This window comes from Nerophis lumbriciformis, linkage group LG21, assembly GCF_033978685.3.
Source record: "Nerophis lumbriciformis linkage group LG21, RoL_Nlum_v2.1, whole genome shotgun sequence".
NCBI lineage: Eukaryota > Metazoa > Chordata > Actinopteri > Syngnathiformes > Syngnathidae > Nerophis > Nerophis lumbriciformis.
The window spans coordinates 8,122,501-8,136,579 of NC_084568.2; the positions used below are offsets into that span (position 1 = coordinate 8,122,501).

General features: G+C 39.3%; 1 protein-coding gene across 3 annotated transcripts in view; it reads left to right on the top strand.

The window, feature by feature from the left end:
• The window catches only part of LOC133621196 (ephrin type-A receptor 7-like), a 744,518-nt gene that overhangs the window by 184,591 nt on the left and 545,848 nt on the right, over positions 1-14,079 (top strand). For all 3 annotated transcript variants that reach the window (XR_009817616.1, XM_061983155.2, XM_061983156.2), the window contains exon 3: positions 9,306-9,978. Coding sequence is in view for 2 of the 3 variants with exons in the window: in XM_061983155.2 (XP_061839139.1) it covers positions 9,306-9,978 (673 nt within the window). In the remaining variant the exon portion in view is untranslated. The remainder of the gene's footprint in view (positions 1-9,305; positions 9,979-14,079) is intronic.

A 14,079-nucleotide genomic window follows, 5' to 3' on the forward strand; every position in this document is an offset into this window, starting at 1 on the left:
ACAGCAGGAATGGGAAGTATGTAAAACAGTCATTGTTTTCGGTCGCTTTGAAGTCCAAGAAGAGGATTTCTCGGGCTTGGGCTCTTCCTGGATCCAGCTGGGGCAGGTGTTGGAGGACAATGGATAACCCCTCCCGTCTCCTGACCACAGCAACTTCAAGAGGGCAGCGGGTCATAAACAGCGTTGACCTCGGTCACCAAACAGTTGGAAGAGAGTTTGTGAAATACTTCAGAGAGAGTTCGTTTAACACTTCAAAGAGAGTTCCTCTGGAAGTTGAGCAGATCCAGCCATCTGTCCGTGTTGAAATCACAGTGGCGTTTCACGAGCCTTCTTCCTCTTGTTAGGCCTCGAAAGACAGCATTCATAATACAACGTTTCTTTTGTGATAACTTACAATTATTCCAACAAAAATGTTTTAGTACGACTTTGGTAAGAACAAGGAATTGCTTTCAATTTTGAAAATAAAAATAAAAATAATATGACCCCTTTAATGCGCCTTATAATCCGGTGCGCCTTACATACCTGCCAACTACTCCGGTTTTCCTGTAATTAGTACGGTTTTCATCAACCTATTCCGGGTTACGGTTGCAGTGATAAAAAATATGGTTTTTCATTAATTAATTTTTTTTTTTTTTTTTTAAGTTTTATTCACGAAATCGCGTAACAACAATGACAATCGACACTGCTTCCCGTAACTTCCTATCGAGCCATTTCGAATGCCATGCGCAAGGCTATTTATAGCACCGCTGCCAAGCACGAGGCACCAGTTGCCATTGTTTCCAAACGAGCGAACGATCATGGAATCAGTCGGAGAAAAATCGCAAACGAGTCTTAAACCGAAAATAAAACTGCAGTCATTCCGTGAAGAATATTCAAAAGCCTATCAGGGAAAAATTATCCGTTCCAAAAAGGGTGAAAACTACGCGAATTGCACCTTGTGCAGACAAGATTTTTCGATTGGACACGGAGGAATTAGCGATGTAAAAGACCACGTTGGGACAAAAAAACACAAGTCTAATGCCGTTGCTAGCGATACAAGTGGAAAACTTTCCACGTTTTTCGTCGCCCAAACAGATTCTTTGGATGTGATAAATGCCGAAGTTTTATTTACGGAGGCAATAATTGAGCATGGACTGATCGCACTGGGTGATCACATGGGACAGTTATTTCGGAAAATGTTTCCCGACTCGAAAATCGCCAAAAAATATGGATGTGGTCGAACCAAAACATCAAACATTGTCTTGGAACAGAATCCTCAAAAAGTATCGCCGATGTCATGAAGACGGAACCATTTAGCATGTTGACTGACGGCAGCACCGATTATGACGAGCAGTAGATTATACAAGCTTGGACAGAAAGTTAATAATGACACCAATTTTTTTTTTAATGGAATTTTACCATTTGTTTACTGTGAAAAGTGTTTATACTTTCAATTAACAAATTGAAGTCTTGTGAAAGGTTGACAGGATAACTGGCATTAACTGTCAAAATAATTTCAAACTATTGAAGTTAGCTTACAGAATAAACATATGATTTTTGCTGTAATATTTTTGTTTTGAAAAGTCACTGTGACTGATAGAAAAGTGATGGTTTCAGCAACATTTTAACCTGTCTGAATGCTAATAATCATTTTGGACCCCGGCTACTAGGTTTTTCTGATTTCAAAAGTTGGCAGGTATGGCCTTATATATGAAAAAAGATCGAACATAGACCATTCATCGGCAGTGCGCCTTATAATCCGGTGTGCCCTATGGTCTGGAAAATATAGTTACCTTACAAAGGAGAACTGGGTAGTGTGGGCCGATTTGCACTTTGAATGAGACAAGAGTTTGTTAGCAGGCTGGCATGTGTGGGAGACGAGCGCTAACCCAACAGTTTCATGTGATTGCGTCCACTTGTCGGGCTGCCTGTAAGATGGGCCGCTCAATGAAAGAATCAATTGATGCGTCAACTGCTTGCCTTCTGAAAAGACCATTTGTCACCATAGCAGTGGTGTTGTTTCGCACATGACGAGTGCTAACACGGCGCTTTCACCGCCTCCCTTGCTATGCCAGCTTGTCCATGCTATATCCAGGAAAGTCTTGAGGAACTCCGTTAATCAATCAGGGCTGGGATGAACCATTTTAATTCTGTATACAAAACCATATTTTAGGCAGCTGCTATTACACCGTTTTGGTTTTGCTTTCTTGTGTTATTGCATACCTGCCAACTTTTGAAATCAGAAAAACCTAGTAGCCAGGGTCCAGGGGCCGCAGGCCCCGGTAGGTCCAGGACAAAGTCCTGGTGGGGGGTTCAGGTTCGCCCCCAACGCAAAATGATTATTAGCATTCAGACAGGTTAAAATGTTGCTAAAACCATCACTTTTCTATCAGTCACAGTGACTATTCAAAACAAAAATATTACAGCAAAAATCATATGGGTTGATTGACATGTTTATTCTGTAAGTAACTTCAATAGTTTGAAATTATTTTGACAGTTAATGCCAGTTATCCTGTCAACCTTTCACAAGACTTCAATTTGTTAATTGAAAGTATAAACAGTATAAACACTTTTTACAGTAAACAAATGGTAAAACAGTACTAAACAATTCCATTAAAAAAAAAATTGGTGTCATTATTAACTTTCTGTCCAAGCTTGTATAATCTACTGCCTTGTTCAATTGTAAAAAATATTCTGTGCCTAAAATTCACATTTCTATCACAATTATCATACTGTAAACATGGTAAGCTAACCTCATTAAAATTAATAGTCCTGTCAATAGCATGGAATTACAATTCAAATGTAGTTTTTTTGTAAGCCTTTCAAAAGAATTCAAAATATGAAAAATTAATGAAAATTAATTTAAGCCATCAGACACTTGAAAAGTGGCACATCACATCCCTAATGTAATCATTTTAACTTTTCAACAGAAATAGCACTGCAAAAATATTAAGGACATACTTCTGTATTTTGGTAGTTATGCTGTCAACATTTAACAAGATTTCTTCAACTTGGACTTGAAAGCATAAATAGTATAAACACTTTTAACAGTATAACAGTACTAAACAATTCCAATAGATAACATTGGTGTCATTACCTTTTTGTGGCTAAAATCCCATGTGATCAGCCAGTGCGATTGGAAGTCCATGCTCAATTATTGCCTCCGTAAATAAAACTTCGGCATTTATCACATCCAAAGAATCTGTTTGGGCGACGAAAAACGTTGTAAGTTTTCCACTTGTACCGCTAGCAACGGCATTAGACTTGTGTTTTTTTGTCCCAACGTGGTCTTTTACATCGCTAATTCCTCCGTGTCCGATCGAAAAATCTTGTCTGCACAAGGTGCAATTCGCGTAGTTTTCACCCTTTTTGAAACGGATAATTATTCCCGGATAAGCTTTTGAATATTCTTCACGGAATGACTGCAGTTTTCTTTTCGGTTTAAGACTCGTTTGCGATTTTTCTCCGGCTGATTCCATGATCGTTCGCTCGTTTGGAAACAATGGCAACTGGTGCCTCGTGCTTGGCAGCGGTGCTATAAATAGCCTCGCGCATGGCATTCGGAATGGCTCGATAGGAAGTTACGGGAAGCAGTGTCGATTGTCATTGTTGTTACGCGATTTCGTGAATAAAACTTAAAAAAAAAATTTTTTTTTAATTAATGAAAAACCTTATTTTTTATCACTGCAACCGTAACCCAGAATAGGTTGATGAAAACCGTACTAATTACGAGAAAACCGGAGTAGTTGGCAGGTATGTTATTGTCACGTATCAATGAGCCAGTGGCGACCATGGCCACCACTGGAAAATGTAAAATAAATCAATTGTACATTATCATACAATAAGAGAAAGCACATTATTTCCCAAGTGAATCTACAATTAAATGTAATTCAAGTTGTTTAAAAAAAATACAATTGATTGTTGTCTTGCATATGAAAACGTTGTGTTTTTGAGGTCTATTCATCAAATAAAAAGTGTAAATTAAAGCTGCAAGCAGCATTGGTCGGGCCCGCGTATTTGGCAGGTGCTAGTCCTAAGTGTCCCAATACTTTTGTCAAGATTTAGTACCTAGTGTCCCAATACTTTTGTCAAGTTTTAGTCCCAAGTATCCCAATACTTTTGTCCAGTTTTCGGCCTAAATGTCCCAATACTTTTGTCCAGTGGTAGTCATAAGTGTCCCAATACTTTTGTCTACTTTTAGTCCGAAGTGTCCCAATACTTTTGTCTAGTGTACCTACCTTGTCTGCATTGTGTGGGCACGCTGGTGCTTCCTGCTTTTAAGCAGCCATCTTGAGAAAACAGCAGCGCAGCAGCATCAGCGCAGCAGCATCAGCGCAGCGGTTCTTTGAAGGCTCATAAAATCAAAACCGGAGCAGTTAGAAAAATTATTTCGATAACTGTTATTTGGAAGGGTTCAATCTCTCTCCTGTGTTAGTTTGAAGCCGAAACGACAAACGCGCTCAGAGGAGATAATGTTTGAAGAGAAGTGACCGGTTTATAAAAAAAAATTTGTTTTGAAGGGGAAATTGCAAACTTTCTGTTGATTTTTGCTGAGGGTTGTCAATCTACGAAAAGTAGTTCTAAGTGAGACCTACATAGAGGTTTTTGTTTCATGTCTCTCCGACTATCCCAGTGGGAGTTACAGGCAGTTTTGTCATTTTTTTCTTCCGAGGAGCAGTTTTTTCTGCGTTTTATTAAAAAATTGCGGTAGAGCACAATTTTGAGATTTGGGGTTAGGTTTTTTCATTAAATCACAATTTTAGCCAGTCCTGATGTGTGTGTTCAGTTTGGTGAGTTTTGAAGGGGGTCAAATTACAGCTCAAAGAGGCAAAAGTGACTGTTTTTAGTACTTTTTTGTCTTGAAGGGGGAATTGCCAACTTCCTGTTGATTTTTGCCCGAGAATATACTATTATGAAATCTAGGTCTAAGTCACACCTACATAAAGTTTTTTGTTTCATGTCTCTCCGACCTTCCTAGTGGGAGTTACAGGCAGTCTAGTTTTTTTTTTTCCGTAGGGGGCGCTATAGCGCAATTTTGAGTTTTGAGGTTTGGTTTTTTGAGAAAAAGTTTTGCCGTATATTACTGATGTGTGTGTAAAATTTGGTGAGTTTTGAAGTATGTTAAGGGGGTCAAATAATAATAAGAAAGAATAAAACCTTACAAATTCAATAGGTCCTTATGTCCCATTGCATAAGGACTCCCTGTGGGAGTCCTTATGCAATGGGCCATGCGGGCCCTAATTAGGTATGGTTTAAAACAGTGGTTCTCAAATGGGGGTACACGTACCCCTGGGGGTACTTGAAGGTATGCCAAGGGGTACGTGAGATTTTTTTTTAAATATTCTAAAAATAGCAACTATTCAAAAATCCTTTATAAATATATATATTGAATAATACTTCAACAAAATATGAATGTAAGTTCATAAACTGAACATCAAATCAAGTAGGCTATTACATTCATTACATTGCAACAATGCAACAATGCAATATTCAGTCTTGACAGCTAGATTTTTTTGTGGACATGTTCCATAAATATTGATGTTAAAGATTTCTTTTTTTGTGAAGAAATGTTTAGAATTAAGTTCATGAATCCAGATGGATCTCTATTACAATCCCCAAAGAGGGCACTTTAAGTTGATGATTACTTCTATGTGTAGAAATCTTTATTTATAATTGAATCACTTGTTTATTTTTCAACAAGTTTTTAGTTATTTTGATATCCTTTTTTCCAAATAGTTCAAGAAAGACCACTACAAATTAGCAATATTTTATTATACAATTTAATAAATCAGAAACTGATGACATAGTACTGTATTTTACTTCTTCATCTCTTTTTTTCAACCAAAAATGCTTTGCTCTGATTAGGGGGTACTTGAATTAAAAAAACAAAATTAAACAGGGGGTACATCACTGAAAAAAGGTTGAGAACCACTGGTTTAAAATATATAGTCAGTTGTCCCTTGTTTGTCCCGGCTAATTGGTTCCACACCTGATATGGTAAAACAAATCTGTGAAGTAGGATTATTATGTATCAATCAAAAAGTTGTATTTACGACCTTCTGAATGTGTTTTTTAAAGCATAATTTGAACCCTCTAAACATGAAATAACACCCATAAAGTCACATTTACACTCTGTAGATTACAGTATTTACTAAATTTGTCACTGTTATAAAAGTTAAAGTACCAATGATTGTCACACACACACTAGGTGTGGCGAAATTATTCTCTGCATTTGACCCATCACCCTTAATCACCCCCTGGGAGGTGAGGGGAGCAGTGAGCAGCAGCGGTGGCCGCGCCCGGGAATCATTTTTGGTGATTTAACCCCCAATTCCAACCCTTGATGCTGAGTGCCAAGCAGGGAGGTAATGGGTCCCATTTTTATAGTCTTTGGTATGACTTGGCCGGGGTTTGAACTCGCGACTAGAGATGTCCGATAATGGCTTTTTTGCCGATATCCGATATTCCGATATTTTCCAACTGTTAATTACCGATTCCGATATCAACCGATACTGATATATACAGTCGTGGAATTAACACATTATTATGCATAATTTTGTTGTGATGGCCCGCTGGATGCCAACATGGCACTGCCATATTTATTATTGAAGTCACAAAGTGCATAATTTTTTTTAACATGCCTCAAAACAATAACAGTGCAATACTTTTTCATAACATGGTCACTACTGCCTAGTTTCTCTGGTTATATACGTATTTTACTGTTATATTTTTATTCTCATCGTTGCTTTTTATTTTATTTTTATTGTAATATTTTTCTATTCTGTTTCCATTTATACCCCCATTATTTACTTTTTACTTTTTAAATTCGATCTCAATTCTGAACACTGCTGCTGGAATTTTAATTTTCCTGAGGGAACTCTCCTGAAGGAATCAATAAAGTACTATCTATCTATCTATCTATCTATCTATCTATCTATCTATCTATCTATCTATCTATCTATCTATCTATCCAAACAGCAGCTTGGAATTTGGGACATGCTCTCCCTGACAGAGACTATGAGGAGGTTGAGGTGGGGGGGGGGGGGGGGGGGGGGGTTTATATTTTAGCATCCCGGAAGAGTTAGTGCTGCTAGGGATTCTGGGTATTAGTTCTGTTGTGTTTATGTTGTGTTACGGTGCGGATGTTCTCCCGAAATGTGTTTGTCATTCTTGTTTGGTGTGGGTTCACAGTGTGGCGCATATTTGTAACAGTGTTAAAGTTGTTTATACGGCCACCCTCAGTGTGACCTGTATGGCTGTTGACCAAGTATGTGTGGCATTAACTTGTGTGTGTGAAAAGCCGTAGATATTATGTGACTGGGCCGGCACGCAAAGGCAGTGCCTTTAAGGTTTATTGGCGCTCTGTACTTCTCCCTACGTCCGTGTACACAGCGGCGTTTTAAAAAGTCACACATTTTACTTTTTGAAACCGATACCGATAATTTCCGAGATGACATTTTAAAGCATTTCCGATATTATCGGACATCTCTAATAATACTCGTGTGTTTAATGCGCCGACAATCCATCAAGCGGTGCGGCTTCGTAGCTTATCGAAGTCGTACTAAAAACATTTTGACCGATTTTTGAGCGCCGTGTGTAATGTTCTATATTCTCAATGGAACATTTAAAGTTTTGGTGTTGTTCACTGGTGTGTCTCTTATGTGTGACTGCCATCGACTGGTGACACTTATCGTTAATCGTAAATATAATAGCTTCGAGGGTTACAAGGCGCCATTTTTGAGGAAATATAAGGATTTTAAGTGCGCCTTATAGTCCGAAAAATATGGTATTTTAAAATGAATATCTTCTTTTACTGTTAAGATCTATTAAAATAGCCAGTTTTTCTCCTATTAACAAACGTTCTATAATTTATTGAGGAGCCCATACTTGTTCATGCAACATTTACTCTGATTTGTATTCTGCAAGTTAGCAAATATGTCAAGTCGCGTCCACTCCAGTTAACCCGAAATTCAAGCAAAAATTAAAGCTGCAAGCAGCATTGGTCGGGCCCGCGTATTTGGCAGGTGCTAGTCCTAAGTGTCCCAATACTTTTGTCAAGTTTTAGTCCCAAGTGTCCCAATACTTTTGTCAAGTTTTAGTCCCAAGTGTCCCAATACTTTTGTCCAGTTTTCGGCCTAAATGTCCCAATACTTTTGTCCAGTGGTAGTCATAAGTGTCCCAATACTTTTGTCTACTTTTAGTCCGAAGTGTCCCAATACTTTTGTCTAGTGTACCTACCTTGTCTGCATTGTGTGGGCACGCTGGTGCTTCCTGCTTTTAAGCAGCCATCTTGAGAAAACAGCAGCGCAGCAGCATCAGCGCAGCAGCATCAGCGCAGCGGTTCTTTGAAGGCTCATAAAATCAAAACCGGAGCAGTTAGAAAAATTATTTCGATAACTTTTATTTGGAAAGGTTCAATCTCTCCCCTGTGTTAGTTTGAAGCCGAAACGACAAACGCGCTCAGAGGAGATAATGTTTGAAGAGAAGTGACCGGTTTATAAAAAAATTTTGTTTTGAAGGGAAAATTGCAAATTTCCTGTTGATTTTTGCTGAGGGTTGTCAACCTATGAAATGTAGGTCTACGTGAGACCTACATAGAGGTTTTTGTTTCATGTCTCTCCGACTTTCCCAGTGGGAGTTACAGGCAATTTTGTAATTTTTTTCTTCCGAGGAGCATTTTTTTCTGCGTTTTATTAAGAAATTGCGCTAGAGCACAATTTTTAGATTTGGGGTTAGGTTTTTTCATTAGATCACAATTTTAGCCAGTCCTGATGTGTGTGTTCAGTTTGGTGAGTTTTGAAGCACGTTAAGGGGGTCAAATTACAGCTCAAAGAGGCAAAAGTGACTGTTTTTAGTACTTTTTTGTCTTGAAGGGGGAATTGCCAACTTCCTGTTGATTTCTGCCCGATGATGTACAATTATGAAATGTAGGTGTAAGTCAGACCTACATAAAGAATTTTGTTTCATGTCTCTCCGACCTTTCTAGTGGGAGTTACAGGCAGTCTGGTTTTTTTTTTTCCTAGGGGGCGCTAGAGCGCAATTTTGAGTTTTGGGGTTTGGTTTTTTTATTAAAAGACAATTTTCCTAGGTCCTGATGTGTGGGTCATATGGTGAGTTTTGAAGCATGTTAAGTGGGTCAAATTAGTGCTCAAAGAGGCGGCGGAATAATAATAATAATAAAACCTTAGAAAAACAATAAGTCCTTATGTCCCGAAGGGAGTCCTTTTGCAATGGGCCATGCGGGCCCTAATAAAAAAAAATGTTGGCACTAATTTTCTTTTCTTTCTCATCTTGTCCAATACACCCGCCTGTCCTGCGGCTTGCAGTGGGAGGAGATAAGTGGCGTGGATGAAAAGTACAAGCCCATCCGGACCTACCAGGTGTGCAACGTGATGGAGCCCACCCAGCAGAACAACTGGCTGCAGACCGGGTGGGTGGCGCGGCGAGGAGGCCAGCGCATCTTCGTGGAGCTCCAGTTTACGCTCCGCGACTGCAACAGCATTCCCGGCGTGGCCGGCACCTGCAAGGAGACCTTCAACCTCCTTTACGTCGAGTCGGACCGGGACCTGGGCGGCGTGACCCGGGAGGACCGCTACACCAAGATCGACACCATCGCCGCCGACGAGAGCTTCACGCAGGGGGATTTGGGCGAACGAAAGATGAAGCTGAACACAGAAGTGCGAGAGATCGGCCACCTCAACCGCCGGGGCTTCCACCTCGCCTTCCAGGACGTCGGCGCCTGCGTGGCCCTGGTGGCCGTGCGGGTGTACTACAAGCGCTGCCTGGCCACCGTCCAGAACTTGGCCATCTTCCCCGACACGGTGGCGGAGGCGGCCTTTTCCACGCTGGTGGAGGTGCGCGGCAGCTGCGTCAACAACTCCGAGGTGGACGCCGACAGCCCTCCCAGGATGCATTGCAGCGCCGAGGGCGAGTGGCTGGTGCCGATCGGGAAGTGCAGCTGCAGCGCGGGCTACGAGGAGGGTCACAGCAGCTGCGAAGGTAAGGAGAATAAACACGCTGTCAGGGGCATGAAAAGCAACATTGATGTGTTCTGTTATGAAAGGAGCAAAAAAAGATACAAGTAGCAAAATGACTTAACAAGCATCTATTGATGTCAAAATGGTCTTTTTTGTGCTGAAACAATGCGAGATGGATGTCTAAGGAACCAAGAGCAAGGAATCCCGTTAGACCTTTCTTTACCGAGACTTTCTTATTTTCATGCTGGAGCATTTATTATACCTCAATTGTTTAGTCAAGGAAATGCTTGGTGGTTTTAATCAGTGCGAGACCATAAAAAAAAAGATAGCAGTTGTTATGGTTAGTTTAGTCTTTATTTGAAGGGACAATGCACAGAGACATTAAGCTCAAAGACGGATATGTTCTGCACCAGATTATAGCTCATTTCCATCTGCAGTCCCTAAAGAGATACAACAATCATGCAATGGAATTATAACAATAAATAGCATTTTATGACTTTTAAGAAAAGTCATAAAATTGCCCTTTTCATTGACACATACTTATTGCCAGGGGCGCCGAAAAGGGGGGGGTAAAGGAGACGGATTCTAAGGGCCCATGATGGAGGGGGGCCCAGAGAGGCCCCTAATGATGATGAAATTATAATACAGAAAAAATAATGACACTGTGTCAAAAGATTCTTTTCATGGGGCCCAAAATCCCTAGCGGCGCCCCTGCTTATTACAACTAGGGCTGTAACAGTACGGGTATTTGTATTGAACCGTTTCGGTACGGGGGTTCCGGTTCGGTTCGGAGGTGTCCCGAACGAGTTTCCACACGGACATATTAAGTAGCGTAGCGCACGTTGTGTAAACAATGCACACCGAGGCACAACACACGGCATATTAGCAGCTAACGGGCTACGATACGTCCTCTTTTCACCGGACATGTCCTCTTTTGCGGAGCTGTCAGGGCGGAGTTTCTTAAATGCCTCAAATGTCCGGCATTTTGAATTAGGGTTGCGTGTATTTTCAATGTGCATTCAGGGTTAAGAAGGGGTTAAAAACAAAACAAATTGTGCGAGCAGCAGCATTGGTGAGGGAGGGGCAGAGACAGAGAGAGAGAGCGAGAGTTATGATAAACGCGCATGCGGCGCCAGGCTCTGCTTTTTATCCATAGATTTATCACATTTAATTTTTTCTCATCTATAGCAGGGGTGTCAAAAGTGTGCCCCGGAGGCCATTTGTGGCCCACAGCTAATGTTTTAAAGGCCCACGGCACATTCTAAAAATACTATTAAAATAAACAAAAACATAACAAAAGTGAAATAAAAAAGCTTAAAGGTTAAATGTAATTTAGACAAAGTTGCAATGTTGACTAATAAAACAAAGCTGTTTTTTTTTCTTCTTTCTTCTCAAAACAATGTTATTATGAATTATTGACCTATCCAAGGTTCCCAATATTTCACATCAAATATTTCACTAAGAAAAATATTTTTGGTGGAATATTTTGCAAATTTGGTAAATAAATAACCCAAAAATATTTTGTTGTTTTCTTACTGTACCGAAAATGAACCGAACCGTGATCTCTAAACCGAGGTACGTACCGAACCAAAATTTTTGTGTACTGTTACACCCCTAATTACAACCACACCTCTCCTTTACATCATAACACAGACAATACATGCTCTTGTTCACATCTGTCATCCTTTGTAAAAACAACTAAATCACAGTTTACAACAAAATGTTCTCATGCATAAATATAATACACATTAGGTCACTGAAGTGCCCACTTCAGTGACCGTGTGAGCAGCTTTGTTTGCTCCAAAGCCACTTTTTAACTTCAATTGTAATTGAAAAGTAATCTGTTAGACTTTTCAAGTTTGTTGTGAGGTCGTTCCTTTCCTTTATCGCTTTATATGTAAAAGGCTGATTGTGCAACAGAGGTTTTACATCTGGGTACGCTACACTGCCCCCTGGTGGATGCTAGTGTGTTTCTAGTTGTCACAGCAGATGTAAACTGGACAAAGTGCTTAAGTGGCGCTGGTGCAGTGTTATTTAGGACTCGATGGGCCATTCGTATTGATGCTAATCTTTGAATGTTGGCAAAATTTAACACTCTATATTTTTGGAGAACTAAACACTGATGGTGGTGTTGTGGTTTTCGGTCAAAGGTTTTGAGCGATTGTTTGTGCAAAGTTTCCAATGGCCTCAGTGTCATTTTGCTTGCCTGGGACCAACATGTTATACAGTAATAAAAACAAGACATCATTGTTGCATTAAAATATGTTTGCGCTGCCGCCAGTGTTAACGAATTCCTGATATATTTGAACATTTGTATGTATGATTAAGACTCTGGCACCTCTGTTTGTTTTTTAAAGCCAAGTGTTGGGTCTAAAATGACAACCCAGGTAACAATATTCACTAACATTTTGTATTATTTCCTTATTAACAGTTATATTTGGAAAGGATGACATTTTTATATTTGTTTACAAAATACATTGTTGCCGTTTTCTTAATGTTTAATGTAAGACTAGAGTCATGTAGCCATCTTGCCGCCACCTCCATGGCTGCTGTAGGTTGTTTGGAAACCGTTTCAGCGTCCTTTATATCACCCTTTCTCTAGACTCTTGCTTTCTGGCAATAGAGCAGATTCGGTATTCAAGCCACACCCACCAAATTTGAGAAGAAATACAAACCCTAAAACCAGTGAAGTTTTAGCATTCTCACGTTGGCAGTTCATTAAAGACGTGTTTGGAAAAGCAATCGAGTGTCTCCTCAAACCTGCCGCACCTTACAGTTTCGCTTTTTTTATCTGTTGAGTGAGAAAATGTACAATGAACGAAGGTATTGCGCGTCGATACTGCATCAGTCTGTCGCCATCTGCTGCCAGCCACAACAGAAGTAGCTGACTGGACTAGCAGCAGCCATTCCAGAGGGCGCTTAAAAGTCAGCTGACACGTTGTTTTTAAACAGTGTCATGTGTGACATGGGTTACACTTGAATTGTTATTGAGATATTCAGAAAAACAGTTTCTTTGGTTAAAAAAAACAAACATTGCAGCTCATTTTTATACTGAGCAAAGTCATCTAAGTTTGACACCCTTGGTCTAAAAAAAATATAATAAGAAATGTTGTCGTACATATCGCAAGGTGTGGTTTGTGGACCGTAAGCATACTTGCCAACCTTGAGACCTCCGATTTCGGGAGGTGGGGGGTGGGGGTGGGGCGGGGCGTGGTTAAGAGGGGAGGAGTATATTGACAGCTAGAATTCACCAAGTCAAGTATTTCATACATATATATATATATATATATATATATATATATATATATATATATATATATATATATATATATATATTTTTTTTTTTTTTTTTTTTTTTTTAAATATATATATATATATATATATATATATATATATATAGATATATATAGATATCTACATCCTGAAAATATGCAAACAAACTGTGTTTAGATAATTGATACTTCAAACTTGCATAAATAAATATTAAGGAATGTAACATAACTTGGCTTCTGAGAGTTTCAAAATGTAATGAATAAAATGCTAAAGTTGTTGATAAACAAGCAATTATTTTAATAATTAAATATGGTCATTTTAAATGAATTATTATGATAATTTAAAATCAATTATTTCAAATATGTTTATTTTAATGTATAATTCTATGGCTAGATGTAATAAGGAGTCACGAAAAAATACAAATAAAAATACAATTAATTTTGATGTTTTTAGCAAAATATAATATTTTTTTAATTTATTTTTTTATTAATAAATATATTTATTTTTGGGTAAGATAAACATAATAATACAATTTATCTCTAGTCTGGATGATTTAGTTCTTGTCACCCTGTTGTCCTCCCGTCATGAAAAAAGGCTGTCCTCACTCAGGTCCGCATGATTCCAGCTCCGGCTGAAAATCGGGAGATTTTCGGGAGAATATTTTTTCCGGGAGGTTTTCGGGAGAGGCGCTGAATTTCGGGAGTCTCCCGGTAAATTCGGGAGGGTTGGCAAGTATGCGTAAGGCTGCGCAGTCTGAATGCGCTCGTTTCCAGGAGTGTTGAGGTGGTGACTATGTTCATTATGTTGGGAAAAAAAACCACAAACAGCTTCACTTCTTATATTTACTTGC